Source organism: Gopherus evgoodei, chromosome 7 (assembly GCF_007399415.2).
Source record: "Gopherus evgoodei ecotype Sinaloan lineage chromosome 7, rGopEvg1_v1.p, whole genome shotgun sequence".
Classification (NCBI taxonomy): domain Eukaryota; kingdom Metazoa; phylum Chordata; order Testudines; family Testudinidae; genus Gopherus; species Gopherus evgoodei.
In genome coordinates, this window is record NC_044328.1 from 11117830 (window position 1) to 11140900 (window position 23071).

Below are 23071 nucleotides of genomic sequence, written 5' to 3' on the forward strand. Positions count from 1 at the left end.
GTTTGCAGAAGGTGTATGAGCGTTCTACAAAGGTGTTGTTCCTTTATGGATGAGACAGATTCCATACACAATGATGAAATTTGCCTGCTTTGAATGTACAGTTGAAGCTCTTAACAAGTATGTCGTTCCCTAAACCCCCTTTCCCTAAATAGGGAACCAAAATTAGTTCCTCTAGGCCAAATTTTGCTCTAGTTTACAAATCGTGCAGGGGACACCACTCCTGAAAATGAGCACAATTTACTATTGTAAAGTGAAACTTTCAAAGGTGACCAGAGGTGCAGAGTAATCTGCTTAAGAGGCATTAAACCTGGCTCCTCAAGGTGCTGAGCACTGACCACTAACTGAAACAGTAGCAGCACAGGTTTTTGGCACGTGTGGGAAAATCAGATGCATGGTGTCTCAAGGGATCTAAAATGGCACTTCTGTGGCATATCTTGAGTGACTAGTAAAACAACCAGGTCTAAATGAAGAGAAGCCAGCTTCATGATATCTCAGAACTGTATCTTAAATACATGGTTCAAAGGACTAGTTAATATGAACTATTTGTCCTAGGCCAGACTTAGGACTGGGAGTGTTCTGTTTCAAATATGCCAAGGGAATCCCCTACTTCCTGTCTAGAAAACCAGTGCAACAGAGATGAACTAAATATGTATTTTGGCCTATGAAATGTGTAAATGGCTAGGGATAGCAGATATAAGCTGTCATACTTCAGGTTTGTTTATGACAAAAATAAAGCATTGATTCCTGTTATCTGCCATGTGCTTGTTTCAGAAAAGCTTTAACAATCAACAGAACTTCACTAACAACCATTTAGTTAAAGAAAGACAGGGTCTGTAGGCTCCTTCTAATTGGCCTTTGTTCACTGCTGAATAAGTCTGTACATGCAGGAGAATTAACACATCAATTAGATGTGGAAAAGGACACCAGGTTTTCCAGGCTGTAGAAATACGAACATTGGGTCAAATTTATGCCTGGTGTGATCCATTTAACATTCTTGGTTTAATGCCCAGGATGAGTTTCAACTACAGTAAAACCTCAGTTACAAACAACCTCCATTCCTGAGGTGTTTGTAACTCTGAACAAAACACTGGTGGTTCTTTCAAAAGTTTATAGCTGAACATTAACTTAATACAGCTTTGAAATTACTATGCAGAAGGAAAATTCTGTTTTCCTTTTATTTAATAGTTTAACACAGGACTGATTTTTGTTTTGTCTCCACTGCTGCCAAATGAGGTGTGGTTGACTGGCCAACTTGTTACTCAGTTTTCATAACGCTGAGGTTCTACTGTGCTGTTCAGATGACAGTTGCTTGTTTGCAAAAAGTATGCTTTTGAAGAGTTAACTCCTAAGTAGAACTGGTCCAAAAACAAACTTCTGTCTGGTGAGGAAACTCCCAAATGGAACAAAGTCAAAACACCTTGCAAAACCAAATCAAACACCTTATCCTGACAATATCAAATTACTCCAATAAGGTTGATGTGCTCCTGTCAAATTTTATTGAAATAACAAATTAGACAAAACTGCATTTTTCTAACAACTAGTCTGTCAATTTTTTTACCAGCTCTATGATAAATATCATAGTGACTAGTAGCCCTAATCCTGGACCAGGACTATAGAAATGCAGAACGAAAAGGTGATTCCTGCCCCCAAAAGCTTACAATCAGAGTATAAGATGGTATATGTGGATCTAGGCTCACTGCCTTGAGAGCACAAAGCAACAATGGGCTAATATTACTCTGCATCAGCTGTGGTCTGAGCATCCCTGTAGCCTAACTGTTAAGTATGAATGACATGTTCTGTCCTAACTTTCATGCCATTAATCTCCAATAGTCCATGTAGAATCTGACCCCCCACCCCACACAAAGTGGGAGAAGGGTGCTATTTTGTGGCCTTGTCCACCCTGTTTTCTTTCAGAAGCCTGCCCTTCCTCCTCCGCTAGAGACGTTTTGAAAGCAGGTCGGCAAAACAGCATTGGAAAAATGGACTTGGTGCAAACTTGTGCAGTGTGGACATTGCATTCTTTGCAAAGAGTACAAGCACATTTATTTTCAACATGTTGGGGGGGGGTTGCTGGTTCTGAAGCATTGTTCAGCAAATCCAAAAACTGAATTAAACAATTGTAGCACATAGCCCTGCTCATCCTTTATTAGTCCCACATGCAACTTGGCTAAAAGATACTAGTTCAGTTTCCGACTTAACATAGAGTGAAGAAAATACATCTGGCGAAAGGGAACAATCCTGCCCACAATCAAAAAATTAGCCACACAGGATAAGAATTAATATCTACTTGTCAGCAAAAAGCATGGTATCACCACTATTTGATGCTACCAGGAAAGCAGCATTCTGCTCTGGCACTAACATCCCAGTGATCAGTTACACTAAATTCCATGGTTATGGACTGGCCCATCATAAAGAGGCAGTATCAGCAAGTCTAATGTGGATCTCATGCACCCAAACTCTGAACTTGAGGTATTCAGATCTAGCTTGTTGTGACATTTAGGGATAACTTCTAAATCCATGTAGCTGTTCTGCTCAAGACTTATCTGAGAATCTGCCCTTCTAATCCAAAAGACTCTCAGTGACTGGGGAAAGGAGACTTCATCTGTTCTCTGCCTCAACCTTCCCCCACTTCTAGCTGCTACTTTCTTAGCAGCTGCCTTTTCTTCTAGTTAATTAACATGCAAGCATGCTCTAGCAACCAGCATCAAAGAAAAACTTACCCTTGACTTCTCCTTCCACTCTTGTGACTCCCATCTATCCTTAGTCCTTTTTACCACTGAACTCCTTTGACAAGCAGCTTCCAGCTCTTGTCTGTCTTCCCCTCTCATTGTTCTGTCTGGAGCATCTACTGGCTCACTGCAGTACTGAAACAGTTTGGGGCAAGATCTGGCTAAACTTCATGGCCTCTAGCCCCTCCAAATCTTTCCATTTCTTTCAATAGTGGTAATCCCCCAGTCCTAATGAAACCACTTCTTCCTCTCAGCCTCTAGCTTTTCCCCCATTTAACATTCTTTATCTTAATTCCTGGGTAAGGAGTCTGTTGGTGTTCAGTGGATGGAGTAGGCTTACTGGATGGGTGACTTGAGAACTTGTGGACCTACAGCATTGCATCAGCATGGTGTCAATTACATACTGAAAGAGGGTGTCTTCAACTCAACTGATTCATGCTACTTGGCACCCATAGCACCTGTCTAAACATCTTGCATCTTATTTTGTTCTTAAAATTAGCTATTCACATTAATCATGGCAGCCAGAACACTCTGCTAAACCTTCCGTTTCCCTGCTCAGGTCCAACACCCTGGTGGTGCTGATCCAGCACAATGATTTGGCTACTTGATTTCTTGTTTTCACCACTCCCAACACCAGCATTGATTGGCCTTGTTGTTCTTGGAGCTGCAATTTTTTTCTGGGTGACAACCAGACCAAAGACCATTTCACCTCCTATTGACTTGAACAACCAGTCAATAGGAATTCAGGTAATGCTTACATTGATTGATTAGTAAAATACTTGATTCTTTTTGACTTTCAATGGGATCTAGGCACAACTGAAAACTTTAGGTAAATGAGGTTAAACTGCCTTGTGCTTTGTGTTATGGGAGCTATTACAAAAAAGTGACAAACTAGGGGAATTTCTTTCAGTCCTCCAGTCTGAATCTGGCCTCAACTTATGGGGAGTAGGAGCATGAAATACCTTGGGTAAATCTCAAAACTCTTAATTCACTGTTACCTTAACATTATGCCCATAATAAGGGGTGGACTGTTTGCTGTGACAAAACAAGCAACATCTAGATCACTTGAGTGGTACTAGTGGCAATTACTCAATTTATTGAGTCCATTGAAAGACCTGTCTGATAACATGTCAGCTCTGAGGCTAAAATAAGTGCAATATTTCAGAATCTACCAGTTGTGTAAACACCCTGGCTGTCTGATCATAAAGGAGGATGAAGTAAATTTACCTGAACTTAAGGCGGCTTTCTAGTCTTGTAGACTACAGTGGATGGATTCATCCCCATGAGCAAGCAGAAGTCTAGGAGGAATTTAATCGTCCTGATTGTAGGCTTGTGTTAGAGCTCTCCCTCAAAGGGTTTTGGGAGAGGATTGGAGGAGGAAGTAGCTGCCTGTCACACACCTGACCTTCAGTTCACTGTTCTGTAACACTTAAAAACATGTGCCCTGACCCTAGGGAGGTGCCAGAAGAAGTACTTTCTTGCCAGAGAACGAGCTGCTTGCTTATTACTATGAGGATGCCAAAACTATGTACGAGGCCTTCCAAAGAGGACTCCATGTGTCTGGTAAGTAGAATATTGTTCCTGAAGTTGCTTTTAAGTACTTCATAGACTTTAAGCCAGAAAGGATGTTATTGTCTAGTCTAGGTCCAGCTAAATTGTAATCTCTCTTGGACCTTCTCTAGGAGAAGGTTCTTACTGTGCACATTGATTGAATTCAATCTAAGGGGCTAAGCCACATAACTCAATGAGAGTAAGACCATGCTTCAGATACAGTAAACCAGACCTAAAGCCTGAGATAGTAACTCCTTACATAAAGGAATAATCAGTAGCCTCTCGGATTCACAAGTATCCAAATAAACAGCACTGCCATCTTTCGTATCCCTTCAAATTGTTTTCAAGATGCCAACACCTCTCAGTAAACTTGTTAGATCGGACAGTCTCAGATCTTTTAATATCCTGCCAATCTAAGTATGCCTTCAATAGACTGGACAAAGCTTTTTGTCCAGTTTAATTCCACGATCCAAAGCAATGAAGCTTCCATCACTTCTGTTGGAAACATTTGGCTATGCCATAAGAGATGAATCAAGGGTTTTCTGATTCAATGAAGTTGGGTTTTGTATTTCTTTAAGCTCACCACTTGGTGTCTGTGTCTGCAGGACACTTGACCACTACTGGGGAAAAGAGATGTGATTGGTTTTTTGTTTTAGTGTTTATACATGAGCCTTGGGCTGCATTAAAAGCCTTGGGAGAATACTATGCTAGGAAAGAATTATTTTTATTGCTGAACAAACTAATCCACTGCAAAAGGTACAAAAGCAGTGTAAACTATTCATATGCAACTGAATTCTGGAAGAAAAGCACTTCGTCACTTTGTTTTTTAGCATCTTGTGCATCTAGTTGAGTGGGAAATGTGTAGTGCAAAGTGTGGGTAAGAGTGCTCATTGAGGCTCTGTGCACAGCCTACAGTTTCACATTAACCAACATCACTTGGGTGGGAACTGCTAGTAGCTGTGTGGTAGCTAAGTGTAAAATCAAAAAGACCTCTGTTTGAAGGTGACATTCAGGTTTGCTAACTGAAGATATCATAAGCTTAAATTTAAATGTCTCTACATCCTAGTATAAAGGAAAGAACCTGAACTTTAATACACAGAGGATGCCATTACTCTGAGACCAGACATCTGATTGAAACTCAATTGGAAGAGTGCACTGTAGCTAGGTAGCACTTAGCTTTCCGGATAAAATGACTCTGAGCTAGAGACTGCACGGCCAATTACATGTTGATAGTTATTTGATTTAGCCAATTTTATCTGCAAAGTAATGAACTGCCCCTGACTTTGGACAACATGTGCAATGGCTGTAAGTGTCAGTCTATTTAAAATAGTCATACGAATGGCCAGCAGAATTGGATGGTATTGCAGCTTCCTGACTGGGCGAATGAAATTTCTTGGCAAATAGTTCTTAAAAAATAGTGAATAGGTGGCAAATGCTAAATTCTTAATGCATTTATTATGGCGGGGCAGCATACAGGTGTAGTTAACAGATGTTTAACTACAAGAACTCTTTTTTTTTTTTTTTTTTTTTTTTAAATTGCAAATATCAAAGGGTACAAAAGACAATCGCAGCCAGAAGCCATTCAGAACCTCTAATCAATAGTTAACACTCTTGATCTGTCCTGAAGATCAATTTGCCAGAGATGTTAAACTTCCCCTAAAACTCCATTTTTTTTTTCTCAAGTCTCCTCCAGTACTTTCTTTCTGGAGTCTGAGTACCTCAATTCTGGCTAATTGCTACCCCACTCTCTAGAAAATGACTTTCCAAGAAACCCTCTCATGGGACACACACATTACTCTACTCTACTCTTGTTAACGTTACACATTCTTGTGGTTTTCCCTGATTGCTTGGAAGATTGACCTCTTGTGCAGTCTCTTCTTGGGATTAAAGATAGCTGTCTAAATAAAGATTCTAGCAAAATACTTAACTAATGAGCAATTACATAAGATCGATCCAACAAGGCACTTGCCATCTTTTATGAAGACCACCCAATAAATGAAGATCAATTTTAATATAAAACTGGTATGTAAATATTCATAACAAACTTTCCCAACTTTTCTTAGAAAATGGACCATGTTTGGGGTAAAAAACAAAACCGCCATATCAGTGGCTGACTTACAAAACAGGTTAGTTCCACTGAGTTTATATAGTCCAAAGAATGGATCGGCACACTGTAGCAGTCTCAGTGGTAATGAGCCAAAACTACTCTTTCTGTTCCTGCAGTATCAGACAGAGCGAATACCTGGGATCAGGGCTCTTGTTCAAAGGATGTAAACCATCACAAGACCAAGTTATTGGCATCTTTGCTCAAATAGACCAGAGGTAAGTGACCATCAGAACCCTGGCTATGGGCAACTGTGCAGCACTCATGGGAGTCTAAATTCAGTAGAACTGGCCCACAATTTATTTAAATAGGGATTGGGATTAGTCTCCAAGTGACAATCTGAGAACAGTTAAAGCCGGAGCCCATAGAGCTGATTATCTGTCCTTCACTTCCAATCACCTTTTTTGTATCTGCTGATCCGTGTCCAGGTGACTGCTTAGGACTAACCATGAAGATCTGGTTCTGGCTGCCATAACATGCAGTTCATATGCAAATCAATACTAGATGTATGTGTGAGGGGCTACTCTACAGGCTACTAAACTTGCTCTGGCGAAAGCATTTGAACTACCGTACTTATCTGGGTAACAAACTCAGGGTAGTTGCTTCTCTAACAGTGCTATTTCTTGCTTCTTTTGTGCAGTGGATCATTTCAGAATATGCCTGCTACACTTACTCAATGGTTGCTGTTCCACTGTATGACACTCTGGGGCCAGATGCCATTGTATTTATTATTAACAAAGGTAAAAACCTTATGTACTCTTCACAATAAATAACTCTTCCTTTTCCCTTTCACTGACCTAACAATGCTCCCTCTGCTTCAGGTTTCATAGTAGCTGTGGTTTTTCAGAACTGTTAGATCTACACTAGCTAACAAACCTAGACCTCTTCTTTTTCTAGCTCTGCAACTCAGCCCTAAACTCTCAGCACATAATCTGTAGCAACACTACTTTCTCAGTGCCTATCCTGGAAGATGACATGATCCAAGCAATAGGCCTGCCACCACATTTCTTGGGAGAATTCTTGGACTAAGATTTGACTGTCCACTAGATTCTAAGGATTATATTGAGTCTAGCTGGGAAGAGATTGGGAGAAACTAGGTCATCTGTATCTCACTTCTTAATAAGACCCCTACAAAACTATCCAACTAGAAAAAGCAAACTAGTGCAGTATCCTCATAGTTCTATCCTGTTTAAATTTAGTTTGAGTCTCAACTCAAACTAAGGCCATCCTGCCAACACTAAGTATGCACTTTTAATAATTTAGTTTGCCTGAGAGCCTATGGGACTAATTGAATACAAAACTGTCAACGTGATTACAGCCAAAGTTAGTAAAATGAGTGAGTGCCCTCCTTGTCTATTTCAAGTCTTACTCTTAGGTGACTGATTTTCCACTGGTCTTTATCTTGCTATTTCCTTGTCAGAACTTTCTCTCTGTTCAAATAAATCAAATGCCAGGATTTGCCAAGCAATTAGACCAACAGTCAACTTGTAAAATCACTACAAATTAAATTACAAGCCAAGCTAACCTGAGCAACAGGTTCTGTCTCCTGGGACAGCAGAGCAGTAATCTAATTAGTTCATTTGTGTCTGAACATGTTGCTTGCTCATTAGTGTTCCATTCCTTCTTACCACAACATGCAATTACTAAAACCACATGTAAAAGGCTTCTCTAAATTCTGAGTATTAGAGGCCAATAATCAGGATGATGGTTAAAATGTAACTTCTAAGCGAGGATAAAGTCTTAATGCCCATCAACTTCCTTAAGTCCAAGGCTGGAATTGGCCATTTTAAGTGACTTTGAAAATCCACTGAAATACTTATTGCTGACTTTTTTCTTTCTAGCTACCAAGACCCACTCTGCATGTACAACTAAAATGCACAGTCCTCTTTGGAGGTGGGGTGTTGACAACTTTAAGTCAAATCCAGCCCTGGTATGACTCTATTAGTATAGGCCCAGACTTGTAACCATAGTAACCTGAGTGCAGAGCATTTGTTAACTTCAACTACTGGTTTTGGCTGCAACCTTTCAAATGATGATTCAACATGCTGAAAAGATCTGAAGGACAGAACCTGAATTTCTCTTAACCTCTAATCAATTATGGCTAATATCTCAATATGGGTCAGATCAGGCTCCTCTAACTTCAGAAGCCTGATCCAATTCCTGCTGAAGTATGGGCTGTTCCCTTTCTGTAGCTGACATCTCCATGGTGATCTGTGACAAACCTGAAAAGGCACTAATCCTGCTTGAAAACTGTGAGCAAGGGAAGATCCCAGATCTGAAGACCATCATTCTGATGGATCTCTTTGAAGATGAGCTCAAGGATAAAGGTGCCAAAGAAGGAGTTGAGATCTTATCTTTTCAGGAAGCTGAGGTATGTGAACCCCTCACTTACAGCCTATTCTGGTGACTGTTCAGGGAAAGGTCAATACAGCTCCTTGGTAAGAGGAGGATTTTGTTAACTATGATCAGTCAATGATTTGAAGCCAGAGTCGCATTTCACTGCTTCTTGAGACCTTCAGACTGAACGTTCAGGTCACTAGTTCATCTCACTGAAGAGACTGCAATGTATTGACTACTGGAATGCAGACACTGGGGACACATTTACTACACTGGTAACGGGAGTTTCCCTAGAGTGGCTCAGTCATGTGGCTCAGTCATGTACCACCTATTAAAGGAGATGCAACTTTGGAGTGTTGTATCTAAAGAAAATATCTAATACAAAGGCTTCTTTATAAGCATTTGAGCTGGCATACTGACTGGGTATTCAGATGTCTAGTTTTATACAATAGCAATGTTGGGGGTTAATCTGTGCACACCTTAAATGACAACATACAGACTCTTTTCTGTGATAAGAAATTCCATCCAAATCAAATGATAAGCCTTGCAGAAACTGTTTGAATGGATAGGCTTTCTGCAGCTCTTCATCAATAGCCCCCTAAGGTACATGGTCTGTACCATCTCTTTAATTTCTGGAGAGCATGAGGGAAACTCAATGCAATTAAAGCTAGCTCCAGAGATATCAAGCACAAGATTCTGAAGCAACTTGTAAAATGCATGGGTGTAAAGCTTGCAGTGCCTGGGTCCAACACAAGCTGGCGGACTTGCTGGGCCTCTGTGGATAGAGAATGTTAACATAAAAATGGCCATATCTGGTAAAACCAATGATTCATCTAGCCCTGTAGCCTCCCTTCCAACAGTGGCCATTGTCAGATGCTTCAGAGGAAATAAATAGACAGGATAACTATCAAGTGGTCCGTTCCCCCACATCTGGCAGTCAAAGGCTTAGGAAAACAGAGCATGGGGTGTTATCCCTGACCATCTTGGCAATAGCTAGCTCTTGCCTATATACTCCATGAGCATATCAAATCTAATGTACCCAGTTATGCTCTTTGCCTTCACAACATCCCCTGGCAACAAGTTCCACAGATTGACTGACTGCATCTTGAAATACTTTTTTAAAATCTGCCTAACTTCATTGAGTGACCTCAGTTCTTATGAGAAGGGATAAATAACACTTCCACTCATTCATGATTTGTATAGACCTCTATCCTATCCCTCTCTCTTCCAAACTGAATAGTCCCAGTCTTAATTTCTCTTCATAGAGAAGCTGTTCCATACCCTTACATTTTGTTGCTGTTCTCTGTACTTTTCCAATTTTTTTTTAGTGGGAAAACCAGAACCGCACACAAGATGTGGGTATATCCACGGATTTGTATAAAGTGACATATTTTCCATTGTATTAACTTTCCCTTTCCTAGTGATTCCTAACATTGTTAGCTTTTTTTGACTGCTGTTCTACATCTGAGCAGATGTCTTCAGAGAACAATCCACAATGATTCCAAGATCTTTGAGTGGTAACAGCAAATTTGACCCCATTTTTGTATGTGCAGTTGGGATTATGTTCTGCTATGCACTAACATAAAACTTCATCTGCCATGCTGTCACCAGTTTAGTGAGATTCATTGAAACTCTCCAGCCAGCTTTTTAGTTGTCTTGAGTATGTTGAAGAGGGCTCAGCAGTAACTGCTGTGGAAGTGCAGGGAAAGCCCAGCACCTGTCAAGATGTAAACTCATTAGCCAGCATGCTTTTTGCCTGTATGTCAAAAAATCACAGGCCCCCATCTTGCCTGTTCACCTTCTTGCACTGCATTTACTTTCTGATATTACAATAAGTGTTAATGCTGTCTTTTATCTATCTGACACAGGAGCTGGGCAGGACAACTTAAGAGAACCTGTTGTAAGTTACTGAACTTAAATACTCTTAGAAAGCACTGCAAAACCTGGCTCTTCAGTGGACTTCTGGTGGAGAGGCCTCTTCAATGTTCCCTCTTTTCTACCTCAACCCTTACAAATAAAACTGAACCCAAGCAGGGTCCTTGCTGGAAAAGGGAGGAATACCAGGGATTTGGCTACCGGCTTCTTACCTGGTGCTTTGTCATTAACAGATGGTTAAGGGTTAATGTCTCTTACCTGTAAAGGGTTAAGAAGCTCAGTGACCTGGCTGACACCTGACCAGAGGACCAATGGGGGGACAAGATACTTTCAAATCTTGGTGGAGGGAAGTCTTTGTTTGTGCTATGTGGTTTTTTTGTTGTTGTTGTTCGCTCTTGGGGCTAAGACCAATTGTACACCCAGGTGTTCCCAATCTTCCTGAAATCAGTCTTTCATGTTTCAAAATTGTAAGTATAGCCAGGCAAGGTGGATTAGTCTTTTATGTTTGTTTTTCTTACCTTGTAAATGTGTCTTTTGCTGGAAGGGATTCTTACCTCTGAATCTCAGGTTGGGGTGGGGGAGTCCCTCTAGGCTATATGAATCTAAGTACCCTGTAAGCATTTTCCATCCTGATTTTACAGAGAATTTTTACCTTTTCTCCCTTTAATTAAAGGGAGCTTTTTTAAAGAACCTGATTGTTCCTTGTTTTGGAATCCAAGGGATTGAGTCTAAACTCACCAGGGGTTGGTGTGGGGGGGGGAAAGGAGGGGAATGGTTAATTCTTTGTTTTAAGATCCAAGGAGTTTGGATCTGTGTAGCTTCCCAAGGCAACCCGGGGGGGGGGGGGAGGAGGGATGGTTTATTTCTCCTTGTTTTAAGACCCAAGGGGTTTAGGTCTTGGGTTCCCCAGGGAAGGTTTTAGGGGAACAGAAGTGTGCCAAACACTATATTTTTTGGCTGGTGGCAGCATACCAGATTTAAGCTAGTAAGTAAGCTTAAGTGATCGTGCAGGTCCCACTTTTTGGACACTTAAGTTCAAAGTGGGGGGGGAAACCCTTGAAACTATAGTAGTGGAGCAAAGGATTTTAAAACCTTGGATTGTGAAATTAACACTGCTGCTTTTGTCATCTCTTTAGCCTCCTAAACCTGAAGATCTTGGCGTTGTCTGTTTCACCAGTGGAACAACGGGTAAGTAACAAGTAGAGTTCAGACACTAAAATCTGTCTTATCTGAACTTTCTTCCCTTGGATCAGGGGAGACTATTGTGATGAGAGGGGAATACTGGAAATGTCTCAAGACCTGAAATGCAGAAGACATAATTTCCTTCTGTGAGAAACAAGCTGCTTGATGGTACTTGCTATCAAATGAGAGCCTCTCCTGCTTTGTCATCCTGTAGTGAATAACTGCAGGAGACTTCATACACTACACTACACTAAAACTAAAATGGAAGCCAATGTAGAGGGATAGCAGACATGAGACAATCTCCTTTTTGTTACATCCATGCAACTCCATAAGTGAATAGCTCCACCAGTCTAAATCTAGCCCTCCATCTTGGGCATGTTATCCCTTAAACCTAAGCTCTCACTTCCACTTAAAACATGCCTACCTGGAGACACTCCTAAACTGCACCTCAGGATTCTGTAGGCCATTAGATGTAATGTTATGTAGAGATGGTTTCGATCTATGATCCAAAAGTTCTGTCTCAAGACTACATAACAAAAAAACACCCTCCCTGAGCACTGCAAGTTTAATGCTGTAAAGTGGTAATGTAGACAGAGCACCAGCACTGGGAGCTACTCCCATTGTGAGCGGTGGGTTTTTGACTACACAGCTACATTAAGCCCTGCCACAGCAATGCTTTAACATTGCTAGTGAAGACTTACTAGTTACATATGGAAACATGACTTGAATCCAATACCACAAATGAATCCCCTGAGGGCTTGCAAATGTACAAGTGACTGAGTCAAATGTAAACTGTGAAACTTGCTAATCCCCAGTGGTTCCAGCTGCCATGAGTTATTCTTCCCCATGATCTTTGGCAGGTGACCCAAAAGGAGCCATGCTGACACATGAAAACGTTGTTGCAAACGCCGCTGCTTTCCTTAAAAGTACTGAGGTAAGTTGCTGCTTTCGTGTGTGCAGACCAACTTGGTGTTGGTTCCTTTGGAGGCTTGTTATCCTGTCTAAGCCACCCAGTATCACACAACTATTCAAGTCCTCCTGAGTTGCCACAGTCAACTTAACAATCAGCCTACACTGTGTGCAGGACTTTGAGATGGACAAGTTTTCCCCTGCAGATCAGGCCAACGTAACTAATCTCACTCTGTCCAAAGCCAGAACATGAATGTATCTTTTACAGAAACGAGAAGTTAGTCCCCAGAATGGAACTGAGCCAGAACACAGGATATGAAATATTTAAATCCTGGCTGCTCAGATTGGGATCTGAACTTCCCATCCTGAGCCTTTCCTAGGGCTTGTCTGTACAGGGACACTCTCTGGAAAGTTAAACATGCTCCTAGAAGGAACACAAGACACAACTCTCTCTCTTGAAAGAGTGGGATTTGGAGGAAAGAGTGCCTGACTTAGGCTCCAAACCAGGCTGAGGAAATTACTAGACACGGACTTCAGGAATTGCAAATGGCCACCACCCTGCCTCTGTGGTCCCCCCCCCCCCCATGTTAACTTTAGTGGTCTCTAAAGGATCACTCTGGGGGAAAATACCAAAATTCTGACTCATCAAACCTCTGAGTAGGCTGGAGCAGGTGTAAAATTACCTGCCACTTCAATATTGTGGTTAAACAGATATGATGAATCAGTTTATATGCTGTGGCATAACTATAATCTCCCACCTCAATGCTGTTCTGTTTCACTGTAGACTACATTTGACTGCAAGACTTCAGACATCTCAGTGTCCTATCTTCCTCTGGCTCACATGTTTGAGAGAGTAGTACAGGTAAGAATAAATCAAACCCTTAAGGAAACACCTATATAAATGATCTACCAGACCATTACAGGAAGGATCTTGGTATAGAAGTTCTGTCCATGCAACCAGTCCTACAATGGCACACCCTTCACTCAATAGCAGTCAGCTACTGACTTGTGAGTGGCCAATACCAGATTGTCCATAGGCCAACCTTCAAAACCATTTAGTGATATTAATAGTCATGCTCCAGGGCATATACCAACCACTAAACAAATGTAACTATGACTAATCAAAACATTCATATACATTCTTGCCAATAAAAGTTTGACTAAATACTTTTGGCAACAAGTGTAAGGTAGCCTGCAAAATGTATCTAAACTTTTCTTTCATCTGATAACATGCCTTTATATCTAAAGGCATCTGGCCAACTTCAGTGGCTTTTCTTGCACTCTTCTGAGAAAGTTAAATCGCCTGCCCAATTCACCTTCTCGACATCTTTTGTCTATTGTGTCCTAACTTGTCTGGCTGAACAGTGCATGATTTTTGGAAAGCAATCTGTCAAACAAGTTAGTTTACATTGTCACCTGAAGTGAACAGCCATTTGTATGGCAGAGTTGTAGCCAGTGTCACAATCTTTACATGCCATGCCAGGCGTGATAGATTCACATGTCCCTTGATACTTCAATCGCCATTCCAGAGGATATGCATTCTGCTCAATAACAATCCAAAGCAGTGCAGACCAACACATGTTCGTTTTCATCATCTGAATCAGATGCCACCAGCAAAAGTTTGGATCTTTTCCCTTTTTTTTTTTTTTTTGGTGGTTCTGTAGCTTCTGCATCAGAGTAGTGTTAAGACTTCTAAAAGCATGCTCCACACTTTATCCTTCTCAGATTTTGGAAAGCACTTCAGATTCTCAAATCTTAGCTACAGCACTTGACCCATCTTTAGAAATCTCTCTGGTATCTTTGCCTTCTGTCAAATGTGCAGTGACAGTATTCTTAAAATGAACAACATGTGCTGGGTCATCAGACTGCTATAACACAATATATGGCAGAATGCAGGTAAAACCACAGGAGACCTACAATTCTCCCCCAAGGAGTTAAGTCACAAATATGTGTTTATTTTAACAAGTGTCTTCAGCATAGAAGCAAGTCCTCCAGAAGGATGGCCAAAACATAGAGGCATGTGAATCTTTAGCATATCTGGCACACATCTTGCAATGCCAGCTACAACAGTGCCATGTGAATGCCTGGTCTCCCTTTCGGGTGACAATGCTGCCTGCTTCTTATTTACAATATCTCCAGTAAATGTAAGCAAACTTGCTTCTCTTTGCAATTGGCTGAATAAGTAGGACTGAATAGACTTGTAGGCTCTAAAGTTTTACATTGCTTTGTTTGAGTGCAGTTATGTAACAAAACCTACACTTGTAAGTTGTGCAATCTCCTCAAAAGCACTACAGTACTTAATATTTTTCAATTCAGCTCATACATCTTACAAGCATTTGCACTGTAAAAATGGTAATCAAATCTAAAGTGAGCACTGTACACTCAATTCTGTAATTGAAATCGATATTTGAAAATGTAGAAAATTCAAAAATTTAACTCTAATTGCACTGTTAAGTAGAATAACTCATATATTAATCACATGAGTTAAATGCAATTGACAGCCCTAATCTAAATACATATGTGGGTAGACAAACTGGTGCATCACACAAACATGTACTATAAACCCTCTGTGGATGTGTGAATGCATGTACCTGTAAATCTCAAATAACAAAACCATTGCAGCACAAATCAGGAGACTGACTGACTTACCAGGGTATGATCCAGATTAATGTCACCTCTGTCCTGCAAACTTGGGTGCCTTAAAATGCCTTGCTGAAGTAGCTTCCACACAAATTGCTCAGGCTTCCGCAAGCAAGCGTCTACATAGTACAATCTGCTAGCCCCACTTGGGTTACATTTTTGCTAGCTGAAACTACTAGATTCAAGCAAAGCATCTCACCACATGCTTTTAGCCATCTTACTGACAAAACCCTGTAGGTCAGGACCCCTCTCCCCCAGAGTCGAATGACATCAATGTATGGGATGGGCAGGGAGAGAAGGGGTCCCTTGATGTTAGTCTCCTTTTTTTCTTTTTAAGTTTGTCACTTGCTTGGAAAATTTCCAGCTGGGCACTAGGAGATAACCAGCAGGGAACATCCTTCCACATACACTTGCTCACCTGTCTGAGCTTCCTTGGTTTCCCTTCCTGCTTTACTCTTTAGTCCTTAAATGCAAATCAAGCACAGCACACATTCCTTTGTTTTAGAACAGACTTGTTTGCCAACTTCTGTTTGGGCAGAACCATGGAATTTGTTGAAATACATCATACAGGGGAATCTTTGCTATATGTATCAGCAAACTGAGTTCTCAGATTACCTTACCAGTTGTACTTCGTGCAAAATATATTGCAACAGTATGTAAGGTGTGAACACTAGGGTCTACACTATCATGCTGACTCTCTAGCATTCACACTTTAATATCCCCAAACTAACAGGCTCTGAGCCAAAGCCCCTTATATCAAGAGCCTGAACCAATAGGGGTTGAATGTGAGCAAAATAAAGTAAGGGGTCATCAGAGGAACTGAGGGTTCTTCTATTCCTAATGCATAGAAAAGCTCTTAACCAGATGGAAATAGAGAACTACAACTGATCTTAGGCCAGTCCTGATCCCACAGAACTTGATGCCAAAGATCTTATTGATCCCATTGAGAAATGGATCCAATCTCATTAATTTTCACATTTCAATCAGTTAATGAAGTAAGCAGTAAATAGAATTCTGACAGTTTATCTGACAAACATAGCCCTGCTTGGTATCTGCTACCTCTGAAGGGATTGATGGTGGGTATTTCCCACCTTAGTTTTAGGTGTTTTCTTAAACATCCCTTACCTCTAATTGCTTCTGAAGGGCTATAAATACATTCAGAATAGGTCTAGAAGCCCACATGTACACTACATATGGACCACATTGTAATATCCTTTCACAAAGTACACTCACTACCCAACCTCACCTTCTGTGTAATCCTGGTTCTTGAACTACTTCAATGGCCTTGAGCAAGTCACTTGGCCCCTTTGCTTCCACTTCCCTATCTGTAAAATAGAAACTGTAAGCCTTGTAAATCTCGGGGGTACTGAATCTTAATACCAAAGATCACTGAATACAGGAAGCACTTAACACTCAGAAAATAGCAGTGAGTGTAATAGTGTTCTTAAAGACATTAATATCACAATTCACTGTTTCTTCTCTTGTTGCACTACAGTCCAGGATGTCATGATAAAAACTAGACCTACAAGAGGGATGTCATTTGGTTAACAGGTACAAGTAACTTGCCCATCCATAAAATGGGGATATGTTGAAGATTTCATCCTTGGCTCCCAGGAGGTGCATAAGCACAAAGAACCATTTCACTTCTCCAAGGAAGCTGCAGGCTACAGATCTGACAAGCCTGCATAGCCTTAAACTCATGAATTGTTCTGAGACTCCTAGTCATGAGGCTGGGAATTCTTACCCCAAGCAAGGACTTGCCGAACTAGGCTCACTCTCTATATTTACTTTTAGACTATAATGTACTCCAGTGGTGCAAGAGTGGGTTTCTTCCAAGGAGACATCAGATTACTAACAGATGACATGAAAACCTTGAAGCCAACTGTGTTTCCAACAGTACCAAGATTGCTCAACAGGATCTCTGACAAGGTACTGAAAGCTGCTGCTTTCCTAGATGAATTTACGTGCAGGGGGATGTGCACTTAAATCTGCTTCCAACAGTTGCAAATTCACACAACTTAGCACTTACTGGAAACTTGGCTTTAAATGTACTGAATACCCACAAGTTGGGGGCAGAGGTCCTGATTAGAGGAGTGAGCCTAGAACAATGCAGGGGCTTGGTGTCATGATTGTAGCTCCTAAATGCTACAGTAATACAAATACCTCACATACTTCCCATGAAAATCAAATTTAAATGTGGATCTTCAACTGCTAACACTCATGGCAGGAATGTCAGCTTTTATTTAAAGCGCAAACAAACCCTGTTGGCAGTCTTTACTGTCATGGCATTCTTTGCAGAGTCTGCATGGCCCAATCTACCACACAGGCAGTCCCTCAAGGTCATGGCTGAGGTGTGATCACTACACCGAGTGGCACCATTATATTCCCCAATGTCCATGCTGTCTCTAAATGGAGGAAGATGGCACTAGACACTGAATCTAGCACTCTTCAAACTTTTTAAAAATCACATTTGTTTCTCATGAGGGAAAATGTGCTGGTGAGCTCATGAATAAACTCATTTAAACTGCTTTTCACCTGCAGATACAAAGTGGTGCACAGAATCCATTGAAACGGGTTCTGTTAAACTTTGCATTAGCCAGAAAACTGGATGAAGTGAAGAAGGGCATTCTCCGAAATGACAGCATCTGGGACAAAATGATCTTTAAGAAAGTCCAGGTATGTCTCAAAGATACATATAACTTGAGTAACAGAATATATTCACAGTAACCGCTCCAGGCCCAAATAAGGTGATAGATGAGCTGCTGGAGATAAGCAGAGACTAGAACAGCATGGTAAGCCAAATAAGACTCCCATACTATAGCCACTGTAATGCTGTTTTACCTTGTATCAGAGCTGAAAGCAGGAGTCTAAAATGAGCTGAAGAGCCAGGCTGTATTGTAGCAGACTTGGCACATCTGTAGATTACATTTCCCATTCTGGGCCTGTAACACTGAGGTGAATTGCACACAATGACGTCTACAAACACTATGCTGTTCTATAGCAATAGTTCAAACCAACACAGTAAAACTGCTAGACTTGCAGTGATTAACTTCATTGTACACACATGCATGAATGCAACTTTGAGTTGCTGTGTTCCAGTTGGACAGAAGTGTCTGGGGAAAATATACTCCTCCCCTGAGTTGAGTCTGAAGGCAGAGTTGAGCTGACACTGTTCTCTGAAAGATGAGACTGCTGCTTTTATTAAATAGAATGTCTTGTCCTTAAAATCTAGAAGCGTCCAATCCTTGGTGATTGCTCCTTATGGTATATTAGTGTAAGGTGTAGTTCACCAGATAGTTGTTTGGCATCTAAGAGGAGAATAGCCCAGTTCTTCAGAGTGAGCAGCCACTGGATCAACAAATTGGGGCAATAGCAGCATGGAAGGGAGAGGGAATGAGATCTGGAAGCTAAAGATGAAGGTAGAAATCTAAGCCTTGAGTGATCACTGGCTGGCCATGTAAAATGGATAACGGACAAGCATTCCACCTCCAGTTCAGATGTTGCATGTAGCTACCTCAATTAACAGATTGTAATTCTTGGCACTTAAAAAAGCACTTCTAGACCCTTGCCAAATTAGCCGGGGGGGGGGGGGAGAATGCTGATCTGATTTCTAAGCTAGACATGACTGCCTTGAAGTAATTCCAAAAAGTAGCTACCATGTTCTAGAGCCAAGTGGGACAGAATACCGTGATGTCTCAACTCTTTTCCTTTGAGTCGCTTGGTGCTTGCACTACTGATGCCTGTTGGCATATCTTGTGATCCTCCCTTCAGTGAATGGCAACTAAGCTTTAATCCTCCATTAGCTGGAGCAGTGTTCAATTCTGTTCAAGAAGTGGTATGCCACCTGCTGAGTGGCTTAGACAGTGACTTGCTAGCTGCTTGTGGCAGTGCTTGCTGTTAAGGAGAGGGGGAGGAGGAAACCAAGAAAACAGGCATACCTTGAATGAAGTCATAGGTTCCTGTACACCACTTTAAAATGAGATCCTGTTAAACATGCTGACTAATCACAAACTCTTGACTCCTATAGATGGATCAGGCTCTGCCTTTTTTGACTACTTTAATCATTTCTTGCAGGAGACCATGGGTGGGCAAGTGCGTATAATGGTAACAGCAGCTGCCCCCATATCTCCCTCTGTCCTGACACTTCTCAGAGGAGCACTGGGATGTCAGGTGAGCCATCTTTGCCATCCTATTCCATGGTGCAGACTCTTCTCTGAGACTATGGCAACTTGTCAGACTTGATTTGACAGAACACTTTTTTAGATGGCACTTTCATAGATAAGTGACACTGGCCCAGATTGAGTGTAGTGGGGGAATTATTTTTGTATGAAGTATGGACTTCTCAGCATGCAGTTAAGACAAATGCCATAGCATTCCACATTGCAGAGAACAGTTTGCACTAAAAGACCTCACTTCTAGAACAGACTCTTTCTGCATCATTGACTCTTGATCACACTAAAACTCTTCTCCCCGATCTATATACTTGCACTTTTCTAGCTGGATCCAACATCATACAATCTTTAGACTTTGTGCTATGTAGAATAAGGGCCTCTTCCTGAATGAGGTGCCCTGTTAGCAAGTGTTTGCACTTCAGCAACTTTACGTAGGCTCCTCTGTGGCAGGAGTGCACCACTAGCTCTATGCAGGGTGTGGGTGGTGGGAATGGCTCTGGAGGGGACTAGGAAAGGAGTTTGGAGAGCTCAGCTCAGGGCAAGAAAGCTAAATCAGTTTCCTCCAATAGGAAGAGTTTGGATGAGATCTCTTGATGTTTAACAGGCAGGCCTGCACTAGGAATTGTTTATATGAAGGGACTGGATGTAGGCTAAGCCTTCAGTGGTAAAATTCTGACCATAACAAAACAGCAGGCTATTGGATCTGGATTTTTTTTACAATAGCTGCACACCATATTCTTTGCTATCTGCTTCTATTGCACACAAAGGCTGAATATGCCAGAAGTGGCAAGACTTCATATTGTCATGTAAAGTACATCTTGACACTCTACTGATGGGCACAACTCTTATGTTATAGCAGTGACTGCACAAGGACTCGACACTAAAAGGGTATTTGTTTCCATCTTATCCAGATTTTTGAAGCTTATGGTCAGACAGAATGCGCAGCTGGCTGCACCTTCACAGTGCCTGGAGATTGCACAACAGGTATGGCTGAGATTGAAGGTCTTCCCTGAAGCTGACAAAGGCAGATGCCTCACTTCCATGGTGTTGGGCAACTAAATTGTCCTAGGAGCCTTTGAAAAGATCACCCTGGCAGACACAATTTAAATACTCTTTTTCAGCTTATTGCTGCCCTGTAGTCTACGCAACTTCTCAAACACCCATTAGCATCAGTTAACCTTCCTTTCACTTTTCTTTGAGGGCTGGCTAGCTGAATAACCTCTTCTGTTCATTACATGAACTTACTGACCAGCTGGCTTAATAGAGTTTTTTTTTGTTAGGGGCAGAAGGATAGAACTGTTCTTTGGGCTCTCAAGCAGGGCTTCTCAAACTGGGGGTCAGGACCCCTCAGGGTATTACATGGGGGGGTTATGAGCTCTCAGCCTCCACCCCAAGCCTGTTTTGCCTCAGCATTTATAAGAGTAAACATATTTAAAGTGTTTTGTTTTATAAGGGAGTTGCACTCAGGCTTCCATGTGAAAGGGGTCACCAGTACAAAAGTTTGAGAATCACCGCTCTAAAGGCCGAAAGCACACATGCATGTCTTCCTTGCTCACACTTCATCCAGAATCTCCAATCTCTCTCCTGAAACACAATAAGGGCCTACCAAATTCACAGCCATGAAATCTAGTCTCTCCCTGTGAAATCTTGTCTCGTGCTTTTACCCTATGCTATAAAGACTTCACAAGGGAGACCAGTGTTTCCCAAACTGGGGGTCCTGATGCAAAAGGGAGCTGTGGGGGTTGCAAGGTTATTTTAGGGGTCACAATATTGCCACCCTGACAGCTGCCTTCAGAGCTGCAGCCGTTGGCCAGATGCCCACCTATGAGGGGTAAGTCCCTTGCCAGCAGCAATACAGAAGTAATGGTGGCAATACTATGCCATCCTTACTTCTGCACTGCTGCTGGCAGTGGCTCTGCCATCAGAGCTGGGTTCTCAGCCAGCAGCCACCATTCTCCAGCTGTCTAACTCTGAAAGAAATGCTGCTACCACCAGCAGCAGAGAAGTAAGGGTAGCAATGCTGCAACCCCCTACAATCTTGCAACCCCTCCAACTCCTTTTTTGGATCAGGACCCCTACAATTACAACACTGAAATTTCAGATTTAAATAGCCGACATGGAATTTACAATTTTTTAAAAATCATATGACCATGAATTTGGTAGGGACCTTACCTAAAAATCCAGGGAGGTACTGTTATGTTTCTGCACAACATATGGAATACAAGTGGATGTTGATTCAGTATCTTCCTGGAGGAATGCAGAACTGTTCTATTGGTCATAATAAAACCTAAATATTGGGTACCTAATCCTCAATACAACCATTATTCAGGAAACTAAGTGATCCAAGTTGGATCTAGCAATCACTATGAATCGAAACTACTAGGCAGAAATCAATTTACCAGCGCACAGTAGCTGAGACTTAAGACGGTAAAATTTTAAATACAATTTGAAAAAGATGAGCAGGAGGGGGGAAATTTAGGCAGAAATTACCCAAATTAGAAAACTGCCAGGACATGAGATGAAGGGAGCAAACTAACTTACACATGTCCTAGGATTTTAAACAATCAGTGGTAAGGACCAATGACTTGCATCTCAATAGAGAGGAATTTGAAATGTAGGAGATTCTATAGTTTGAGTATAAAGAATAACCTGGCAGCTAAAATGCTCTTCACCTCCAATCAAGATCTGTTGGGCTTGTTTTCCTGCAGCAGTGAACATCCCTGATCCAGCCAGTACTTTCCTACCTTGAATAGTACACCATTTAGAAACTCCAAACCAACATATGGGTGGGGGGAAGGGGCTGAAAGAATCTCAAGCATTTGAATTCCAGTGTGTCTCAAAGTAGGAAGTGACTTTAAATTGGCTCCCTCAAAATACCGTGAGGGTGTGAGGAAGTCGCCCGTAGATTCTGCAAAAGGTTAGATCTTACAAGTAAAATCTGCCTAAATTTCTCCTGCAGGTCATGTTGGAGCCCCTCTACCCTGCAATATCATAAAACTAGAAGATGTGGCTGATATGAACTACTTCTCTTCCAATAATGAAGGGGAGGTAGGCAAACCTGTCTCTGGAGTGATGCTGTGAGGATTGGTGCAATGCTACATGTAATGACAAATGGCTCTTGTCTGCATGCTGTAGGTCTGCATTAAAGGATCAAATGTCTTCAAAGGTTACTTAAAGGATCCTGAGAGAACAGCTGAAGCTATTGACAAGGATGGCTGGCTTCACACTGGAGACATAGGGAAATGGATGCCAGTAAGTTTTCACTAGCTTAATACCTGCTACAGGAGGAACACTTCCCTAGTTGGTTGAGGAATCTTGTGGGGAAAGTGATAGTCACTACTAAAACTTGTAGTGATGGCAAAAAATATTGGATTGTAGTAAGGTACATAATACTAGTATCTTCCCAAACTGTTAAAGATAGGCCTACACATCTTTTGGGTATATACTCCAGATAACACTAATTAGTTAAATTTGGGGGCTTTGTTTGGCATACTACAAAGATAATATAGACATAGAACTGGTGTCTGAAATTGGGGTGTTGATCAAAACTTAGATGTCAGAGTGTAGAGTCC

General features: G+C 41.5%; 1 protein-coding gene across 1 annotated transcript in view; it reads left to right on the top strand.

The window, feature by feature from the left end:
• Positions 1 to 23071, top strand: part of ACSL5 (acyl-CoA synthetase long chain family member 5) — a 37355-nt gene that overhangs the window by 10887 nt on the left and 3397 nt on the right. The window contains 18 exon segments of the mRNA XM_030570943.1: positions 3289 to 3476; positions 4184 to 4292; positions 6344 to 6406; positions 6504 to 6512; positions 6515 to 6586; positions 6589 to 6602; positions 7025 to 7124; positions 8577 to 8759; positions 10593 to 10621; positions 11733 to 11784; positions 12639 to 12712; positions 13472 to 13549; positions 17122 to 17256; positions 17869 to 18003; positions 19402 to 19497; positions 20411 to 20483; positions 22459 to 22547; positions 22635 to 22751. Coding sequence (XP_030426803.1) covers positions 3321 to 3476; positions 4184 to 4292; positions 6344 to 6406; positions 6504 to 6512; positions 6515 to 6586; positions 6589 to 6602; positions 7025 to 7124; positions 8577 to 8759; positions 10593 to 10621; positions 11733 to 11784; positions 12639 to 12712; positions 13472 to 13549; positions 17122 to 17256; positions 17869 to 18003; positions 19402 to 19497; positions 20411 to 20483; positions 22459 to 22547; positions 22635 to 22751 — 1584 coding nt within the window. The 5' untranslated portion in view covers positions 3289 to 3320.